The sequence below is a fragment of the Geotrypetes seraphini genome, chromosome 2, assembly GCF_902459505.1.
Source record: "Geotrypetes seraphini chromosome 2, aGeoSer1.1, whole genome shotgun sequence".
NCBI lineage: Eukaryota > Metazoa > Chordata > Amphibia > Gymnophiona > Dermophiidae > Geotrypetes > Geotrypetes seraphini.
This window is the reverse complement of record NC_047085.1, coordinates 300212873-300235181: the sequence shown is the minus strand read 5'-3', so window position 1 is coordinate 300235181 and position 22309 is coordinate 300212873. Positions and strand designations below refer to the sequence as shown.

At 43.2% G+C, this 22309-nt stretch overlaps 1 protein-coding gene across 2 annotated transcripts in view; it reads left to right on the top strand.

Annotated features, from left to right (window-relative positions):
* IL2RB (interleukin 2 receptor subunit beta) overlaps window positions 1-22309 on the top strand; it is a 194575-nt gene that overhangs the window by 111847 nt on the left and 60419 nt on the right. For both annotated transcript variants that reach the window (XM_033929886.1, XM_033929885.1), the window contains 2 exons: window positions 16990-17087; window positions 20739-20853. In XM_033929886.1, coding sequence (XP_033785777.1) covers window positions 17012-17087; window positions 20739-20853 — 191 coding nt within the window. In that variant the 5' untranslated portion in view covers window positions 16990-17011. The remainder of the gene's footprint in view (window positions 1-16989; window positions 17088-20738; window positions 20854-22309) is intronic.

Below are 22309 nucleotides of genomic sequence, written 5' to 3'. Positions count from 1 at the left end.
GTAGGCACTGGTAGATTAGTCCAGGAAAACCCTGGCCTAATGTACCAACACTTACCTTTAGGATGCCTAGCGATGCCTAAATCAAATTAAGAGCCAGGAGGTATGGTTCTGTAAACAGTGCCTAGTGGTTAATTGACAACCACGCCAAGCAGCGCCTAGGACTTTATAGAATCGGGCCCTTTCAGCACAAGGATGTCTTTCGTATTTTTGAAATGGAATACTGACATTTTTCTTATTTGAAAATAGCTCTGAGATGGACATTATGATTGGGAAATGCCCCTCCATGTGTCTTTGTAAATTAAGCTAAAATTAGGCACCTACGTAGCCTTCAACCATAGACAGCCTCTTATAAAATTGCTCTTTACCTATCCCATGAATGTATCCCTTCTGCCACAGTATTAATTTTCACCTCCTGTACTGATTATTCCAGGCAGTTCTCCACTCTCTCCATAAAGAGCTATTTTCTTTTGTTTGTTCCACCCACCCCTTGTTCTTCAAATCCCTTTCGCTTTACTTAAATCTGTCCTGGTCAGAGTGGAAACATGCCAACCATTTAATTTGCCCCACAAATAAAATAAAAAAAGCAAAACAAGAAGAGCTAGAATAAGAGTTTTGCTATCTGAAACTGCTGATTGTGTTTTAAAAATAATAGTATTTTAGCTGTATTGTAGCTCCAAAATTGTTCTGCTTCTTGAACGCCCACTTAAGGTCTGTTGTGCGTATTTTTTCACATTTTCTCCTGCTGTAGCACTTTCTCTTCCTCTCTGTTTGTCTTTCTGTTTCTCTCTTGTTTTCAATCTTTCTTTTCATTTGTTAATAGACCCAGCTCCCACTCTATCAGTAATTTATTCATGTTAAGATTGAGTTAGGGATTCAAGGTTCACATTATTCACCCCACCATGCACATCCCACAATTTCCATCTCATTATCAAGATTCATCACACATTCAGGCACACTTTCATCTACATGATTGTACCTCAGATTGCTTTTATTTTTCATTTTTCCCATTATTTTATCACCTTATCATTTTTTCATTTCCTGTTAAGAAGTTTCAAGTTTCAAAAGCCTCCGGAAGAACATAAGAATTGCCACTGCTGGGTCAGACCATTGTGCCCAGCATTCCGCTCAAACGGCGGCCCTTAGGTCAAAGACCGGTGCCCTGATTGAGTCTAGCCTTACCTGCGTACATTCTGGTTCAGCAGAAACTTGTCTTATCTTGTCATGAATCCCTGGGGGGTACTTTCCCCTATAAAAGCCTCTGGAAGAGCGTTCCAGATTTCTACCACTTTCTGGGTGAAGAAGAACTTCCTTACTTTTGTAGGGAATCTATCCCCTTTTAACTTTAGAGAGTGCCCTCTCGTTCTCTCTACCTTGGAGAGGGTGAACAACCTGTCTTTATCTACTAAGTCTATTCCCTTCATTATCTTGAATGTTTCGATCATGTCCCCTCTCAGTCTCCTCTTTTCAAGAGAAGAGGCCCAGTTTCTCTAATCTCTTACTGTACGGCAACTCCTCCAGCCCCTTAACCATTTTAGTTGCTCTTCTCTGGACCCTTTCGAGTAGTACTGTGTCCTTCTTCATGTATGGCAACCAGTGCTGGACACAGTATTCCAGGTGGGGACTTACCATGGCCCAGTACAGCGACATGATAACGTTCTCCGATATGTTTGTGATTCCCCTTCTTAATCATTCCTAGCTTTCCGTTCACCCTTTTCGCCGCCGCCACACATTGTACAGACAGCTTCATTGACTTGTCTACCAGTACTCCCAAGTCTCTTTCCTGGGAGGTCTCTCCGAGTACTGCACCGGACATCATGCATTCATGTATAAGATTTTTGTTACCAACATGCATCACCTTACACTTATCCACTTTAAACCTCGATATGATTAATTTACTATTTCCCTTTTCATTCAAGGACCCCTGAGGAAGGCATATGATGTAATTGCTCTAATAATTTTGACACAGACAGTTTGTACCTAATATTTTTTACTGTATGGAATGTTGTTTAATAAACTTTTTATATAAACTTCCTGCTTCTCCAGGAACTAGTGTTCCACATTTTGTGCTTGCAAACTGAAGGGGCACATATATTCTTTGTAAGTTTTTCTATTCCTGCTTGTGTAAAAGGAACTGTTGAAACAGTTATCATTTTGCCAAGAAACCACAAGGTATTTTCTTTTTGTGTTCTGAGCTCTGTGTCCCCATTTTGTTCTGTAGTTGACTTGTTTTGATAAGAAACATTTGTTAAAAAAGAAACATTGCTAGACCTTAGACAAGACAGTATTATATGCCATAGATGGAAACTCCCCCCCCCCCTCCTTATGTTTGCTACCTTTTTCTAGTTGCTTTTATGTATCCTGTTACCAAATATGGTCTTTTCTACAGTCATATGCTGAAAAAACTGACCCATGTGAAATGCTATAAATATGTGTCAGTGCTCTGAATAAAGGGAACATTTCTTTGGCCATACAACCGCATGTATGATTTCTTTCTAAAGAGGTGTCCCCGGATGCATCTGTAGTGAGGACAGCAGAACGAGGCTAATACAAATTGGGACCTGGTCGTTTCACAAACTTTTTGATTTTGCTGTGAAACTCAGGTCCTATTCTGTAGATTTAGGATTTATATTCTGTACTATCAATCAGTTTCTAGGTGGATTACAGAATATCAGGTATTTTTCCCTATCTGTCCTGGCAGGCTCATAATCTAACTGGGGCAATGGTGAGTTAAATGATTTGCCCAGAGTCACAAGGAACAGGCTGGGATTGAACTTGCAACTTCAGGGTGCTGCGGCAGCAGCTCTAACCACTAGACCACACATCCCTCCCAAAGTATATTGATAAGCTTGATATACTACCTTTCAAACTATCAAAGCAGTTTACAAAATACTAATAAGAAAGAAAATAAAAAGAGGACAGGTTGTAGACTTTTTTAAAAAAAAACTCTTTCTTAATTTTCCATTCAAAAACAGTGCATTAAAATATACATACAATTGACTTCAAGACAGCACTTACAATTCATCAAAGAAATACTACCAATCATTTCCCCCCCCCCTAATTCAAGAACAAAAACAAAAGTGGATACATACAATAAAAATAATAAACAGCACTTTCATTTGTTCAATGAATACAAGAAAATATAATACCCCCCTCCCTGGATGTGTAAATCAAATAGGAAATAAGGGGATAATCCAGCTAATCAGTGTTAACAAAATTTGTCAATGGACCCCATGTTAATTTAAATAGCTTATTATTACACGTAATTTCTGAATTAATTTTCTCATATTTGTAACATAAACACAAAGAACCCCATCAAAAGGAGAAATTAAGTCTAGTAGCAGAAATCTGCTGCTTTATCTCAATGCTCCAAAGGTCTTTTAGACTAGTTTTAGGCTTCTTATTCAAATATTCCGATATTAATTTATACCACTTGGTGGTCTGATGCCCTAGCAAATCTGTCTGGAAACATAGGCCCGGCAAGCTATACTGAGTTTTTAAATTTCACCATTCAGGGAATCCTTTCTGAATGGCCTGTTTCAACTGCAACCATTTATAAGCTTGAGACTTTGAAATGCTGAACGATTGTTGCAATTGTAATTGTAACAAATTTAGCATTTTCCCATTGGAGATCACAACATCTAAGGTGCGTATACCTGCCTGCAGCCAATGTTTCCAGAGGATTTTAAACTCACCGATTTGTATCTTGGAATTTAACCATAGAGATTGACACATGGATTGATGGATCGGAATAGGTGTTAAATTATCACAAGTCTGCGACTAAAAAGCTGTTTGATTTTTTTTCATATAATTTCTATATATTTTGGTGTGCTGAAAACAAATAAAATATTGATAAAACTCCTAGACATCATGATTTGCCACAAAATGCAAAATTGTCTTCAAATTTTTTTATATTATGGGTTTTAACCAAATTTAAAGTCCAAATTACTATTAATTAATTCACTTAAGTGCATTTAAAATATAAAATGCCAAAAAAACCTTAAAGGGGTTGTCCGTGTTAGGTAAAAAAAATATAGCACTATAAATCTGATGGTCAGCAATATATACATAAGCTAAGCAAGTTTTAGGGAAAAAAATTCTATTTTCTCATTTCCCTAGTTCTCTTCTGGCCCTTTGTTGTTATTTGCAGGAACACAATCTCTGCCCCTCCCCCCCTGCAAAGGGGGTGAATACAAGTGCTGCTCTGAGTGACATGTTTGACTACTGGGATACTCAGCAGCATGCTGTATGTGTAAGCCTCTGCCCTGAATCTGTGCTTTTAATGGTAGAAGGGGTTAATCTTTCCAGAAGAATCCAGTGGGAGGGAGACTCAGGGCAGATAGCAGCAGCTCCAGTCAGTGCAGGGGGGCATGGCCAGCACTTTGACAACTCGTATAAAGACAAAGAGCTGCTCTCTCCTGCAGTCCACACTTGTGCACGAATCATCATCAGATTCTTGGTTCTAGGCTGTTCACACTTTTTTTTATCACAGTTCGTGTTAGCTCGTCATTCTTCAACCGTTATGTTATGGCTCTGCGAAAGTGTATTAATTCGCCTGACAGTTTTGTTTTATCTGTGGTGAATATACAGTGTTGAAGCAACAGCAGAATATTACAGACTTTGTGAAAAAAGTATTCTTCGCATACTTTGGACTAAAAATTGGAGATCAAGATAAAGTTTGGGCGCCTCATAAAATGTGCAAACTGTATGTTCAGGACCTCCGAAACTGGTTCAAGAGTAAGAAAAAATCTTTCCATTATGAGATTCCTATGGTATGGCGAGAGCAAAAGAACCATAGTGACAACTGTTACTTTTATTCATAGAAACATAGAAATAGACAGCAGATAAGGGCCATGGCCCATCTAGTCTGCCCACCCCAATGACCCTCCCCTACCTTTCTCTGTGAATAGATCCCACGTGTCTATCCCATTGGGCCTTAAAATCAGGCACGCTGCTGGCCTCAATAACCTGAAGTGGAAGACTATTCCAGCGATCAACCACCCTTTCAGTGAAAAAGAATTTCCTGGTGTCCCTGTGCAGTTTCCCACCCCTGATTTTCCACGGATGCCCCCTTGTTGCCGCGAGACCCTTGAAAAAAAAGATATCTTCTTCCACCTCGATGCGGCCCGTGAGATACTTGAATGTCTCGATCATGTCACCCCTCTCTCTGCGTTCCTCGAGTGAGTACAGCTGCAACTTATCCAGCCGTTCCTCGTACGGGAGATCCTTGAGTCCTGAGACCATCCGGGTGGCCATTCTCTGGACCGACTCCAGTCTCAACACATCCTTATGGTAAAGCGGCCTCCAGAATTGCACACAGTATTCCAGGTGGGGCCTCACCATGGATCTATACAATGGCATAATGACTTCAGGCTTACGGCTGACGAAACTCCTGTGTATGCAACCTATGATTTGCCTTGCCTTGGATGAAGCTTGATCCACTTGATTGGCAGTCTTCATGTTCTCACTGACGATCACCCCTAAGTCTCGTTCTGCTTCAGTTCTTGATTCAAAGCAATGGCGTCTTTTTATAGATTCTTCAAAAAGAAGTCTCAAAGCAGTTTTACTCCACAATGGTGGTTTTTGCACTTCTATACCTGTAGGTTATTCCGTACACTTGAAGGAAACCTATGAAAACTTGGAATTGGTTCTTTGTAAACTTAAATATGAAGACTATGGTTGGCAAGTGTGTGGCGACTTGAAGGTCTTGTGCATGCTGCTCGAGCAACAAGCTGGGTATACCAAATACCCTTGATTTCTGTGTCTATGGGACAGTCGAGACTGACAAAATCACTGGACCAAGAAGAGTTGGCAGCCGAGGGTGCTAACAGTCGGTGAAAAAAATGTCCTCCGAGAAACTTTGGTACCTTCCCATAAAGTTCTTCTACCACCTCTCCACATAAAATTGGGATTGATGAAGCAATTCGTAAAATCACTTCCAAGAGATGGAGAATGCTTCAAATACTTGGTCACCAAGTTTCCAGGCCTGTTGGAGGCAAAATTGAAAGAAGGTGTGTTCGTCGGACCAGACATTAGAAGGCTTATAGTTGATCAAGAGTTTGTCAATACCATGACAGATCCTCAAAAAGAAGGGTGGGTTGCATTTAAAGAAGTCATACAGAAATTTTTAGGCAATAACAAAGATCGTCAGACGAATGCTGAAAGCATTTCAAGCTTTAGGTTGCCTGATGAGTTTGAAAGTGCATTTCCTCCAGTTCCACCTTGACTACTTTCCTGAAAATTTGGGAGCTGTGAGTGATGAACAAGGTGAACGATTCCATCAAGACATTAAAGAGATGGAAAGGAGATACCAGGGAAAATGGAGCATTACAATGATGGCAGACTACTGTTGGATGCTTCAGAGAGACATTCTAGATGCTACTCACAAGCGTAAATGCATCAAGAGGATCCTCACAGGGAAGAAGAATTGAGTTTAGTGTATGTAGGTGAGCTCATTTCAGTTCAAAAAAGGATTTTCATGAAAAAAATTGTAATAAAACTTTAATTTTAGAAGTCTATTTCCATTTATTTTGAGGTATTGCCTTTTTTAACATAGTTACCTAAATTGTCAGGAAACGTGATGTCCTAGAAACATAGAAACATAGAAAGATGACGGCAGAAAAGGGCTATAGCCCATCAAGTCTGCCCACTCTACTGTCCCATCCCATTAAGTCAGAGTGCTGCTCGACCCACGTAGAGATCCCACGTGGATGTCCCATTTATTCTTAAAGTCGAGCACGCTAGTGGCCTTGATCACCTGCACCGGTAGTTTGTTCCAGTGATCCACCACCCTTTCTGTAAAGAAATACTTCCTGGTGTCACCACCAAATCTCCCTCCTCTGAGTTTGAGCGGGTGCCCCCTTGTGACTAAAGGTCCCTTAGGAAAGAATATGTCGTTTTCCACCTCGACACGACCCGTGACGTACTTAAATGTCTCAATCATGTCACCTCTCTCCCTGCGCTCCTCTAGAGAGTAGAGCTGCAACTTGCCCAGTCTTTCCTCGTATGAGAGACCCTTGAGTCCAGAGGTCATTTTCGGATTCAGCGCACCAAAAAACATAAAGATTATGTGGAATAACCAAAACAACTCTTGAAAAAAAATTTTTTGCAGACCTGTATATTAATAAACTTTAATGTATAACAGGTGGAGAATAAAATGCTATTGTCCTTATAAATCCTAGGCAATTTGATACTCAAAACATGGCACAATCGTAATGGGGACAGGTTGTAGACTAACACCTGAACTATCCACTTGCCCTCAAGTCATGTACCATCAAAAACCCAATGAACGAAAAAGGTCTACCTTTAAATTTGGGTAGAGAGGGTATAAGTCAAATAAATTTTGGCAAAGAATTTGACAAAAGAGACACCAGTATATAGAATGCTGAATCTCTTGGTCAGAGCATTTGAAGCCTCCTTAGAAAACACAAATGTGTTAGTCATGAGTCTGTGAGAATATAGTGAAGGGAAGTTCCATCAGTTAAGGAAGGAAAGGGTAAATATTCTATTAACCAACCTGCAGAGGAGATCATTGCCTGTAACCATAAATCATCCCCTTATACCTGTGGAGGGGCATAATCAAAACAAACGTCTGAGTCCAATTTGGGCCTAGGGTGCTAGTCCCTACAATTGGCAGCATCCAAAATCCATTCTTTTTCTTTTTTTTTTTTTTTTAAATTCTTTATTGATTTTTAATCAAAAACAGTGTCATACAAATGAAAGAACAAAAGATATTCCATATATTACACTATTATCTATACAGGTAACATAAATATCATTCAATAATTTCATTTTCCTGCATATAATAATATCATAATATATCCTAACTAGTGTTTAAGCCCGTTACATTAACGGGTGCTAGAAAGCAGTCCCCTTTCCCTCTCCCCTTCCAGTTCCTCCCTGACTGTCCCTCCGTGGCCCCCATTCTGTCTTCCCCCCTAAGCAAAACGATCTGCCTCCCAGCACACCCCTCCCCCTGAAGCAGCCCCCTTTCCCTCTACCCCTCCAATTCCTCCCTGACTGTCTCTCCGTGGCCCCCCATTCTGTCTCCCCCCAAAGCAAAACTATCTACCTCCCAGCACAACCCTCCCCCAAAGCAGACCCCTTTCCCTCTGCCCCTCCAGTTCCTCCCTGACTGTCTCTCTGTGGGCCCCCTTCTGTCTCCCCCCCAAAGAGGCCCCTTTCCCTCTCCCCCTCCAGTTCCTACCTGACTGTCTCTCCGTGGCCCCCCTTCTGTCTCCCCTCCCAAGCAAAGCTGTCTGCCTCTCAGCACACCTCTCCCCCAAAGCAGGCCCCTTTCCCTCTGCCCCTCCAGTTCTTCCCTGACTGTCTCTCTGTGGGCCCCTTTCTGTCTCCCCCCCCCCAAGCAAAGCTGTCTGTCTCCCAGCATACCCCTCCCCCAAAGCAGGCCCCTTTCCCTCTCCCCCTCCAGTTCCTCCCTGTCTCTCCGTGGCCCCCCTTCTGTCTTCCCCCCCTAAGCAAAACAATCTGCCTCCCAGCACATCCCTCCCCCGAAGAAGCCCCCCTTTCCCCTACTGTGAGAATTTTTACCTGCATGGGCCATCTGCAGCACCCTCCAGCCGTTACTCTGAGCTGAAACTCCTTCACGCGCCTCCCGCCTACACACTGTTGAAGATGCGCGCCATCCCCGCAGTCTGGCCAGCTCCCCTAGTCCCTTGCCGCCGCCACCCTCTTCCCTTCCCACGGTTGAGAAACCTCCTGGCTCCAGCAGTGGCTGCAGCACTGTAAACACGCTGCTTCGCGGCCTCTACTGCCCTGATTTGCTCTTCCGTGTCCCTGATGACATCATCAGAGACGCGGCAGAGCAAATCAGGGCAGTAGAGGCCACGAAGCAGCGTGTTTACAGTGCTGCGGCCGCTGCTGGAGCCAGGAGGTTTCTCGACCGCGGGAAGGGAAGGGGGTGGCGGCGGCGGCAAGGGACTAAGGGAGCCGGCCAGACTGCGAGAAGGGAAAGTCAGATGGGAGGGTCAGACCATGGTGGGAGGCTCAACGGGGATTCGGGTGTGGGGGGGGGGGGCGAAGACGACAACGAAGACAAACTGAAAAGAACTCTAGGCGTGCATGCGCACTACTCCTGCGACCACAGACCTGCATCTTACAGATCAGGGAAAACGGAAGCAAGCAAGTAGGAGTGCGCATGTGCGGCTAGCATTTTATTATATAGGATATACAATGCAAATGAAGAATAAAGTTACCCAATTATCACTATCAATATTTATTTCCCTTCCTCCACCCCCAAAGTCCATTCTTGAAAAATACGTCTAAAGTACTTTTTTTGAAAATCGTCTACCTGTACGTCCAGGCGTTTGATCTTACAGACTGCTAATACGTCTATCTTTATACTACATTTTATTTATTTATTTAGATTTTTATCCCGTCCTCCCAGTAGCTCAGAACGGTTTACAAGTAAACATTCACAATGGAGTGAATTGGACATACAAGATTATACAGTAGATTTAAATGCTTGGACATATGAGACTGTGCAGCAGTGTAGATATAGGGACTATACAGCAAATTAAGAACAGTAGTTTAAATATAAGTAGTTTAGTTTAGATACAAGTTATTTGAGTATAGGCTGAGAGTGGACTATACAGAAATTTAGGCAGAAGATTAGAATGGAGAAAGAAGGGTAGAGGTGGGATTTAAGGGTGTTGGGTGTAGACTGAGGGTGACCTTTAGTTGGAGGAGGGTCTTTACCATTTTCCGAAATGTCATTAGTGAGTTCTGTAGTCTGAGTTGAGGGGGGAGTTGGTTCCATAGTTGGGGAATGAAATGGCTGTAGGAGCGTGTGCGGGCAGTTTCTGAGAGGAGGGACCTTCTGGGGGGAATGCATAGGCGTATCTCCATTTCTGAGCGGAGGGTGCGGGTGGGGATGTAGATGGGAGGCTTGGATTTTATGTAGGAGGGGGCAGTGGCATAAATTATTTTGTGTGCTATTGCCAGGGCCTTGAATGCACAGCGTTGGCTAATTGGGAGCCAGTGTTCAGCGCGGAGTGCTGGGGAGATGGGATCATGGTAGTTGAGGCTGTGTAGGAGGCGGATAGCTGCATTTTGGACCCGTTGGAGGCGCTTGAGATCTTTTTTGGTTATTCCATTAAATAGGGAGTTGCAGTAATCCATTCTGGAGAGGACATATGCGTAGAGGAGTTGGGCTAGGTCAGGTGTGGAGATGTAGGGTTTGATCCTTCTCAGTTGGCGGAGGTAGTAGAAGGAGGTAGAGATTACTTGGGATATGTGGGTGGATAGGGATAGGTGTCCGTCTAAGGTTACTCCTAGGCTGCGTACTTGATCTGTTGCCGTTAGTAGAGTGGAGTCCCATGATAGTGTTGGGCGTGTGTATTTGGTGTGTTTTTTCCTGATCCATAAGAGTTTGGTCTTAGAGGCGTTCAGTTGTAGTTTGTTGTTTGTCATCCAGGTTTTCATGTCAGAGAGGCAGTGTTGGAGGTTAGCAATTTGGGACGATCGGTTTTCGCCTAGAGGGAGGAGCAGCTGGATGTCATCGGCATAGGAGTGGATTTTAATGTTGTTCTTCTACGCTATATCAATGACAGGTCTGATGTAGAGGTTGAATAGGAGGGGGGATAGAAGGGCGCCTTGGGGAACGCCATATTTGATAGGCTTGGGGTTAGATTTGTGCGTCTCTAGTAGGACAGTTTGGGTCCTTTGGTGGAGGAAGGAGGTGAACCATTGGAGAGCAAAGTCCTTGATTCCAAGGTCATAGAGTCTGGATATGAGGAGGTGGTGGTCGACCGTGTCAAAGGCAGCACTGAGGTCAAGTAGGACTAGTAGGGCATCCCTGCCTTTGTCGAGTATTGACCAGCTGTCATCGATGATATCTAGGAATACTGACTCTGTGCTGTGGCCTGTTCAGAAGCCGGATTGAGCAGGGGACAGGGCCGCTTGTTCTTCTATGAAAGGGTGTAGTCAGCGGAGCATAATTTGTTCTAGGAGTTTGGAGACAAATGGGAGGTTGGAGACGGGTGATAGTTGCCGAGTTCGTTAGGATCAAGGGTGGGTTTTTTGAGAGTGGGTTTGATAATAGCTGATTTCCAGCTGAGGGGAACTGTCCCTGTGGAGAGGGAGGTGTTAATGATGGGGAGGATGGATTCTGCCATGGCGTCTTCTGTGGACAGCAGGAGGCTGGATGGGCAGGGATTGAGGATGGTGTTGGAGGGTTTGAGTTCTCTCAGGGTTTCAGGAACCTCGGCATTCTTGTGCAAAAATCATCCAGGTCCCAAATGCCTAGAACAAGAACTTTTGGATGTGGGAGGGGCCAGCAAAATGATGGACTGGCCACCCAGACATGGCAACAGAGTAGTGGGGCACCTTACAGGGCACTCCTGTGAACTTCACAAAAATGGTGCCAGATAAACATCTCACTAGAATTCCCTTATAGGTTATAGTGAGCCTCCTAAAACAACTTCCAAATCCACTATATCTACCTGTCTACAACTCCAATAGCCCTTATGGCTGCAGGTGGCATTAGATGGTAGAAGAGTAAGGTTGGGGGGGCCTGGGTCCTCCTCTCTATGGTTCACAAGCCCACCCTCCAGACTACTTAAGCCACCTGTGTGCAGCTTTACTAGGCTTACCTATGCCAGGTACTAATGTTCTGGAGGCAGGTATGTATATTTTTAGTCCGATTTTTCTGGTGTGTGTGTGTGTATGGGGGAGATTAGTAATCACTGGGGGAGTGTGTGGCATCTGTACTTTGTGTCTGCAGTGGTTATCCTTCTGGGCACTTAGACCTGGTTTAAGATTGTCCAAGTTACAACAAATAAGTTCTGTCCAGGCAGCCTCATAAAACTTTCGATTATCCCTGCAGTATGACTAAGTCTAAGTCAGTTTGCTACTAAATTTCACAGTGATTGAATTTTTATATTCGTTTGTATTTAATCCTTATCATAGATAAATATCTAAAATTATTACGGTGATGTGCTCAGACCTGTAACCCAATAAATAGTGAAGCCACTACCATGAGTTTAACAAGGGGACCATCATTGCAACCACCTGTCCCCGACCCTCCCTAAATGATCTTATAGCTGTTCAGATACTGTGTTTGTACTTATCTGAATGGAGAGGTTTCAGCTGTTCAACTTGGTCTTGTTAAATCTCAATGGTGACTGTGTTCTACCCAATAAAGTGAAGATTAAAATTCAATGATGATTGTATTTGTCCTCATTTATTCCCGTCCCCCCGACTCGAGTTTCGTCTACTTCGTCGGGGAGGGACACTAATACCGGCTTGCTGAGACCAGAGTCGTTCAAAATCCCTCCCCGACGAAGTAGACGAAACTCGAGTCGGGGGGACGGGAATAAATGAGGACAAATACAATCATCATTGAATTTTAATCTTCACTTTATTGGGTAGAACACAGTCACCATTGAGATTTAACAAGACCAAGTTGAACAGCTGAAACCTCTCCATTCAGATAAGTACAAACACAGTATCTGAACAGCTATAAGATCATTTAGGGAGGGTCGGGGACAGGTGGTTGCAATGATGGTCCCCTTGTTAAACTCATGGTAGTGGCTTCACTATTTATTGGGTTACAGGTCTGAGCACATCACCGTAATAATTTTAGATATTTATCTATGATAAGGATTAAATACAAACGAATATAAAAATTCAATCACTGTGAAATTTAGTAGCAAACTAATTGATAGTAATTCACAGAATATCACTATATATCTTCCTATTATTGTTCAACATTAAGTCTAAGTCAGCCCATATCCTGCCCACATCTCGCTCTGACCACTCCTTCATAAACGCCCCTTTCTGTTCTGGGCGCACAGCGGGATTCAGAGGCCTAAAAAGTCTCTAGATATGTCTAAAAACCCATTTTGATTATTGGCACTTGGACAACCTGTCTTTTTGATCGTCCAAGTGCTAATTTGGGCAGGTTTTTAGACGTATTTCTGTTTCGATTATTAGCCCCATAGACTATAATTAGAATCCTAAAACCACTACAATATGTATACTAAGGAGGTAACCTTTCTGCTTAATTATATACTTTTAAGTATCAATCTCTGGTGAGGTTAATGGCTCTTCATTAAAGGTAACCAATCTGGGAAACCTTCAAATTTAATCTAAACCAAATATAAACCTCCCAAAAAGAGGAAAAAAGGTTGACTCGAATATAAACTGAGATTAGAAATTTGGGTGAACCTGGTGAATCAGTATACGAGGGGCTGCTGAAAAGTTCTCAGCCCAACCCACAAAGTTGGGGTAGTCTCCATCAAGGGCTATACACTTAGTCCAGCGATTTTCTACTTTTTTTCATTTCATACAGAAAAGGTGAAAAATCACTGGAGTAAGGGGTAGATTCTATAAATGGGCATTCCGATTGTAGGTAGCAGTAGGCATCCTACCGCTGTCTAGCAGCCAATTGGGATGCACACTTTAAAAAAAACAAAACAAAATCCCGAGGCAGGCTGCCTACACTGTAAGTATCTGTCACAGTTGAGGGAGACACATTGGGACACTTAAGATCACCCAAGGCTAAGTGTGGGTGTGGTTTTGCCTGGAAGTGGCCTTGGGTAAGCTTAAGCGGCCCTAGGCACCTCCCTAGGGCCACAGAAACACCTGAAATGTAAAATTCTTATGAGTGTTGGAGCTATTATGTAGCTTCGTAAAAGGTGGAAAGGAAAGTTAGGTGGTGATAGGGTGCCTACCGTCACCTAACTTATGGCATCACTTTTAAAATCCAGGCCCTAATGATTACAGGAAATAATTTCTCCACTTTCTCAGGATACAAAATCTGTATACTGGGAAAAATCAGAGATCATTCCAATGAATCAATGTACTACATAACACAATATTGGAATGCACAACTTTAAATGGTCCCCAATTCAATTAATGCTTATAAAAGATTTAGAACAAACTATATACAGTACATTAATACTAAAAAATTTTGAGCATCATTAGTGAAGCTGCCACAAAATGGTCACCCTGGATTAAATCAAAACGTACTAAACCCACAGATTAATAATATTAATACTACCTGGACTTTGAGCTAGAGAAGTTTATAGCCAAATTGATTCAAAATTGTCTAAAATCTATTGAAAAGGATAGCCATGAAAACACTTAAAACTACTAAGGATATTTATTCTTATCATACTGCTTCTCTGCTTTAATATGGTATCTATCAGTTAACATCAGATGTGCTACAAGAACAAGAACCTCTACGGTTATAACTTAAACAGGAAATATTGTTTCAACATACTTCACATTTACTTCCAACTTGTATAATACCTCCCAAGATCACAGATTGTAAACTTTTATTAGACACTCATAAAGCCTATTATTAGACAAATGTCTAAAAATCGGTTGTTGGAACTCCCTTAATGCCACTTTGGTATAAGTCCAAATTTAAAATTGATCACTCAATTAGGAAATTATCCAATCGTTTCTTAAATGCTGCTAAGCTAACTGCTTTCACCAAATTCTCCAGCAACAAATTCTAGAGTTTAATTACACATTAATTGAAGAAATATTTTATCCGGTTTGTTTTAAATTTACTTCATAGTAGCTTCATCCCCCTAGTCCTAGGGCTCCTTTTAGAAAGATGCGCTAGCGTTTTTAGCGCATGCTCAAGATTAGTGCGCGCTATAGCGCGTGCTAGCCAAAAAATGACTACCTGTTTAAAAGGAGGCGGTAGCAACTAGCACACATGCTAAAACCACTAGCGCACCTTTGTAAAAGGAGCCCCTAGTATTTTTGGAAAGAATAAACAAGTGATTCACATCTACCTGTTCCACTCCACTCAGTATTTTATACACCTCTATCATATCGCTCCTGAAGTGCCACTGAATAACAATCAGCACCTGACCCAGTCAATGTAATTTAACTGGTTTGGTGAGAGTGGTAGTGAGAGATGACAGCTAGTAAAATCTTCCAAACTGTGCTTCTCAGTGGTAGAAAGGCTAGGTGGATGCAAAGGATTATTGTCTGTGCTTTCTGCAGCCACATGTTTGAAACATTCATGATTTGAACTATGGGACTGGGTATCTACGGACTCTTGAATATTTCAGTCATGGATGTGCAGGAGAGACCTACCAGAAGTTTTAGGAAGAAGCTGGAAAGTAGTTGAGCTAGTTACAAGTATCCGATGAGAAGTGAGTGGATAGTGGCAAGAAGTAGAATCACTGCCCATTGGTAGAAGGAGTTCCAGGCAACCTGGAGATTGACAGTTGGTAGAAAATCAGCCTTTGCATTAGTTGGTTTTCTGTTCTTCTGGTCTCTGGCCTCTCTTTATGAAAAATGACTAAAAGTCTGGTCAAATGTCAGCTGGTTGGCGACCCTATTTCAAGCAATGAGGAGAATCATTCTGGATCCTGTTGATGTAAGATCAGCAATCAAGCGTTGAAATTTCTGCACTGCCCATTTGACATCTAAAGATTTCCCCATGTCTCTGGAGCCTTGAACTGCAGCAAAATATATGAAAAGTGAATTTGCTGCTTTTCAAAAAGATTCTGGGTTGGTGGCCACGAGCCAGGCATGATCTGGCAAATCAACAATGCCTTTCATTCCGATTGTGGCTCTTCAATTGTTTGCCCTTTCTCTTACAAATGACAGTATGTCTCTCTGGTTTTTATTCTTGACAAAGATCTGAAGTTGTCTGTTTATCTAAACCAAAATCTTATCAGTTTTTGTGGCTTTGTAGCTTTTCAACTTTTGCCGCATCCCTTTCTACTGATAAAAGAGCCTTTCAATTGTTTCTTTTGTTGTCATGTCAATGCAAACGCCTTCCCTTCATATCTAAACAGAGGATGGCCCCTGAACAGCAGGTTATTGAACTTCTTGCATTTTACTGAATGTAGAAAAGCTCAGTATTAAATAAACATAGAAACTGAATTAAAATACTATTACCGATATTTTTTCAATATCCTGCTCTCCATGACAAAGACTCAGAATGGCTAACAGCATTACAAAGAATAATATCAGTTTATAAAACATATCAATACAGCACAATATATTCTAATATAACTCTAAAATTCATAGTCGATGGGGGTTGCTAGTGAGTGACGGATGAGATGGCTATGTAAAGAGAGAGCTTTTCTACTAGAATATTGTTTCCAAACAATTAGAATACTGTGAAATTTTGGTACCTTTTGCAGTTTTTTTTTGTTCTGAATCATGTCTCTCAAAATCGAGCAATGCCAAAAGAAGGAGCAGATGAGTGAAGCTATTCATTATTTAATGTGCTCCTTCATAAAATATCTATCCCTGCTTAGGGTTGCCAGATTTTACAATTGTAAAATCCAGATACCCTAGACCCGCCCCTAGGCCCGCCCATCTCTACCCCAGTCCCGCCTTAGCTCCGCCCCCCACTGCTTGCTTTGGTCGGGCAGGAGGCAATCCGCGCATGTACGGGTATCACACGATGATGTCATGTGCGTGTCACCTCATCACATGGCTCCCGCACATGTGTGGATTGCCTCCTGCCCGACACGATTGAGAGGAGGCTTTTCAAAACCCAGTCAAAGTGCCGGGTTTTGAAAAGCCCTCCGGGGAAATCCGGACATCTGGTAACCCTATCCCTGCAGGACCTGCTGCAATATACTGTACATGTGTATTTCCCCACAATCTTATGCATATTTTACAAAAGACATTGCATTAGAAAGCATTTTTTTAAATACCAGCTTTGTATGCCTTGTCCTGGACAATCAAAATCCTACCCCTTGCCTCCTGAACGGAAATTGCACCTTGTGTGGAGCTCCTTCAAGCACCCTCGCCCCAACCACTGTACTGCGGCCACCGCAGGGGAGGCAATCGACAGGGAGTGATTTTTGCACCCCTACTCCCTTGTTCCCTATGAGGCTGCATCACCTGCACAATCCTCATGGTGGCCCTGTGCAAAATCAGACTTAAACTATGGCTGAGTTGCATGGCTTAACTGTCTATCTTTGGTTTCTGCTGTCTGATGGCATTAAGCTTCCAATCTCATATGTCTTGTTTCTCTCCTTTCAGCCATATTGCTGTACGCTGCAGGATGAAGACCACTGAGCAATACCACCCTCATCTTTGGCTCATGTCACTGCTGCTGTTTATTGCAGGAATGTCTCAAGGTAAATTGAGGCTGGAATCTCAGTCTCAGGAGGATGGAGCAGTGGTGCAGCTCTGGGTGGACCTGCGTGGAGACAGGCCCACTCATTCATGGCATAGGCCCACCCTGAATAGTCCACAAAAAATGTTCAGTGGCAGCCAATTTGCTCTGCTCTCTCCTTTACCCCTGAACTAGCATTCCCCTAATCCTGTTGACCGGCACTTTCCCCCTCCCTTTCTGCGACGCACGTCTGCTGTCAGTGTCAGTCCCACAGGCTTCCCTCTGCCTTTGCTGACATCACTTCCATTTTCCTGGATGTAGCAGAGAGAAGCCTGTGAAGCCAGCCCAGGTAATGAAGGTGTGTTGCTGCTGCAGTGGTGAATGATGCTACGATAGACTGGGGAGCTGCTGGGCCACAGGCGGGGGGGTCTAATGCTAGATCCAGGGTTGGAGGAGAGGGAGAGAGATGAAGGACAAAGGGAGGCTGTGAAGTTTTGGAAGGCCCACTCATCCTAACTGTGGGAACACCCAAAATAATAAGGCTGGCTATGCCACTGGAATGGATACAAATAAGAAATACAGGGATAGGCTTGAAATCCATATGTGGTCTCCACTGCAACATGACACTCTAAATCTGAGAGTGAGATATCTTTGCCTGGAACATAGAAACTTTATATTTTATCATAGATTTGAGAGCATTTTAATTTGGGTCGCATGGAGGGAGTATTGATCTCTTATCTGGCACTTACTTTGAACCTGAATTACCTAAATTTGGAAGAAAGAAAATTTCACGCCACCTTAACAAATACAAAATATTCACATCCTATGTTTATAAAAATGCACGTGAAGCCACACCTTTCCTGGAAAAAAATAATGAACCTCCTTTATGGATTTGATTTTATAAGAGGATGCCTTGGTGAGAAGTCCAAAAAGTTCTGTTTTAAACCATAGGTATTTTACATGTGGAAATTGCAGCATTTCTACATATAGATTGGCTATCTGTGTAAATGGTGACTTTGGAATCTCACTGTTTGCAAGTAAAGATGGCAGGGAGACAGAAATTTCAAAGGAGTGTGGTTTGGGCAGACCAAAATGTATGCATGCATTTCCCATTCTATAATGCAAAATACACATATAATTTTAAAATTTCCTTCTGAGATTTAGCTTTAAGGCAGTGGCGTACCAAAGGGAGGGGGGGGCTGGCCCGGAACGTCTTCTCTGACGTCGGAATTGACGTTGGAAAGACTTTTTGTCGGTGGGTGGAGGTAAGATTGCAGGCGCGGACCGGGAGAAAGTAAGGGGAGAGGTGCTTTTTTTTCCCCACGGTAGGTAGTGCAGGATGTAGGCAGGCAAGCTGACTGGCTTTAATGCAGCAGGAAGGGAGGGAGATAGGTAGGCAGACAGGCAGGCTGGATTTGGGGGTGGAGAAAATCTGGAAGGCAGTGGGGGGGAGGACATAAGGAGGCACTGGGGGCACTAAGGACATGGGAAGGAGGCACCATGGACACAGGAAGGAGGCACTGGGGGCACTATGGACAAGGGAAGGAGGCACTGGGGCACTAAGGACACAAGACGGGGCACTGTGGGCACTATGGACACAAGAAGGAGGCACTGGGGGCACTATGGACATGGGAAGGAGGCACTGGGGGCACTATGGACATGGGAAGGAGGCACTGGGGGCACTAGGGGCACTATGGACACCAGAAGGAGGCACTGGGAGCACTATGCACACAGGAAGGAGGCACTGGGGGCACTAAGGAAACAGGACGGGGCACTGGGGGCACTATAGACACAGGAAGGAGGCACTGGGGACACTAAGGACACAGGAAGGAGGCACTGGGGGAATTATTGACACAGGAAGGAGGCACTGGGGGCACTAAGGACATGGGAAGGAAACACTGGGGGCACCATGGACACAGGAAGGAGGCACTGGGGGCACTAAGGGCACAGGAAGGAGGCACTGGGGACACTAAGGACACAGGAAGGAGGCACTGGGGGCACTAAGGACACAGGAAGGAGGCACTGGGGACACTATGGACACAGGAAGGAGGCACTGAGGGCACTAAGGACACAGGAAGGAGGCACTGGGGGCACTAAGGACACAGGAAGGAGGCACTGGGGGCACTAAGGACACAGGAAGGAGGCACTGGGGGCACTATGGACACAGGAAGGAGGCACTGGGGGCACTAAGGACACAGGAAGGTGGCACTGGGGGAACTATTGACACAGGAAGGAGGCACTGGGGGCACTAAGGACATGGGAAGGAAAACTGGGGGCACCATGGACACAGGAAGGAGGCACTGGGGGCACTATGGACACAGGAAGGAGGCACTGGGGACACTAAGGACATGGGAAGGAAGGAGGGAGGGAATAGAAAGTGACAATTGTTGGGCCTGAGTGCAGAAAGAAATAAATAAAAGAAAGGATACACAGTCAATTAATAGATGTCCCTTTTTGATGAAAAAATAAATGGTCACGTTACCTCTGACTTACTTTTTCTGCAGCAGAGTCGACAGCTGCGCTGAGGTGCAGGAAGGTCCCGTGATTACTCATCTGCCAGCTCTGCTCCGGAAGAAGTAAGTTACATCGGAAGGGGTGGACCCAGCAGACGCAGTCATTGCGGGACTTTGCCACAACTCCCTGCGTCTGCCGGTTCCACCCCCTCCGACGTAACTTACTTCTTCCGGAGCAGAGCCAGCAGACGAGTCATCGCGGGACCTTCCAGCATGCGGCTGCTGAGTCCACTCCAGAGCAAGTACGTCGGAGTGGGGTGGACTGGCAACCGGTAGCTACAGTCATCGTGGGACCTTGCTGAATAAAGGGAGAGAAAGGAGAAGATTGCTGGAATGGAAGAGCGGTGGAGGTAAAGAAAGGGAGCAGGGTGGTATGGAAGGGTGGTGCTGATAGAATTGATGTACAGAGAAAGGGGAGAGACACAAGGGGGAAGGATATTGGAGGGAAAGAAATGGGGCAGATGCTGATTGAAGAGGGGTGGATGGCAAGAGAAAGGGCAGACATTGGATGGTAGTGGGGAGCCTATGCTGGATGGAAGTGCAGATGGGAGAGATAAGGGAGCAAATGCAGGAAGGAAATGGGAGGAGAGAAAGAGGGGAGCAGACGCTGGATGGAAGTGGACAGAGATAGAAGGTACTAGATGGAAGGGTTGGAGAAAGAGAGTACATGACATGCAGCACAATCTAAGCAGTGAAGAAATAAAATTATATTTAATGTTTGAAAGATGGTTCAAGCCAGTGATGTGAATGTGAGTAAGAGAAAAGAAGTGTCTTTCTCTTTGAAAGAACCCTGAATGGGTGAAAATCTAATACTCAATATTCTGAGGCTTGTTCCTATTTATAAATAGAGAGAGAAAAAAGAAATTATCTCTAGTGTCATTTTGGTTTATTTTGGTGGTTCTATATATTATATTCAAGTGATAGGTAACCATCAGGTTTTTTCTACTTTTGTACTAATAAATAGAATCATTTTTAATATTGAGCCCTAAAAGAATATTGAGCTCTTACATTCTGAGTTCATTGCACGACATTATAACATCATCCAATATTATCATTACTCATGTAATTGTTTCAAATGTTGCATTCTGCATTAAAACAACCTTAACTTGATCACATTACACTAAAAAGGATTATAACGTGAATGGTTTTCTCTTCCACAGATGTCCCAGCACTGGACTGCACGTATGACTCGCTTGCCACTGTAACATGCAGCTGGACACCAGACCATAGACTTGTGAATGCATACTGCAGTATCACAGGCACTGTGAATAAGGAGTTAGTAATCCTCTTGTTTCTAAGCTTCATGTTTGTTAGTAATTTACAGTTTATTTAAAATTTGATACAAACATTTAATAAAAAATTTCTAAGCGGTGTACATATTTTTAAAAATAGAGGAAACAAAATTGTTGCTAAGACAAATGCAGACGTAGATAAACCTGGCACAATGGAAGTAGAACTACAATTTTTAAGGAGAAAAGGAATAATGAGGGTTACAATAGGATGGAGAAAAACAAGTGCAGAAAATCATATTTGAAATAGATAAGAATGCATGAGTGGGCAAAATATACGTTATCAGGACCCTGGTTCTAGGTTTAGTTTTCAAATTCATCCCTATATAAAAAGGCCTTTAAGGAACTTTTGAATGTATCTAAAATGTCTTATTCTCTAAGATAATATGAGAAGGAAAGAGTTTGCAGACTCATACATATGCCCCTGCATATTACAATAGGAACTAAATTGATAGAGCAACGGTCAAATGACTGAGAAACCTAGCTCGGGTACTTTTCTTTTCTAGGCACTGTGGGCAAATGGCTTGATGTGTCGCATGGAAGCTCAGACTATACGAGGTGTGATACAAAAAAAAAAATATGGTGAATGCTGCTGCCGAGCGCCATCCAATTGAAAGGCAGAGATCTTCAATAAGGGAAACAGCACATCAAACCTTAGGGCTCCTTTTACTAAGGTGTGCTAGCATTTTAGAGCGCGCTACATTGCCGCATGCGCTAACCCTATGTTACGTGCCAAAAACTAACACCACCTCAATGGAGGCGTTAGCGTCTGGCGCGCGCTAAGCGTGGCTAAAACTGCTAGCGCAGCTTAGTAAAAGGAGCCCTTAGTAACAGTATGTGCCAGAAGGTGTGTTTTAAAGTGTACCATAAATCATGGATCATGAGCAACATGAAATTTTGTTGCAAACTGCAAAAAAGTGCTAAAGAAATGCACAAAATGTTAAAATTAGTTTATGGTGATGTTGCAATGTCCAGGATCGAGAAATGACCAGGATCGAGCAATTTTGTAATGGCTGTGAATTGGGTTGAATATGAGGAGAAATTGGGACATCCTTCACCATCAAAAACCCAAGAGAATGTTGAAAGAGTAAGCGAAATGATTTGATCAAGCAGGTGATTGACTATTAGAGAAATTTCTGAGGATCTGAACATCTCTTATGGTTCTGATCAAAACATTTTAACAACGGATTTGAACATGAGAAACAGGCAAATGCTTTCATCCTCCATCACGTCAATGCTCTATGTCGCACATCATTTCTGGTACGGCAATTTCTGTCAAATAAAAATATTACGGTATGTCCTCATCCACCTTATTCACTGGATCTGGCACATGCGACTTCTGGCTCTTCTCCAAAGTTAAAATGATCATGAAAGGTAAACGTTTTGAATTGATTCAGGAAATCGAGGCAGCCACTACAGTGCAACTAAAGACAATCACAAAA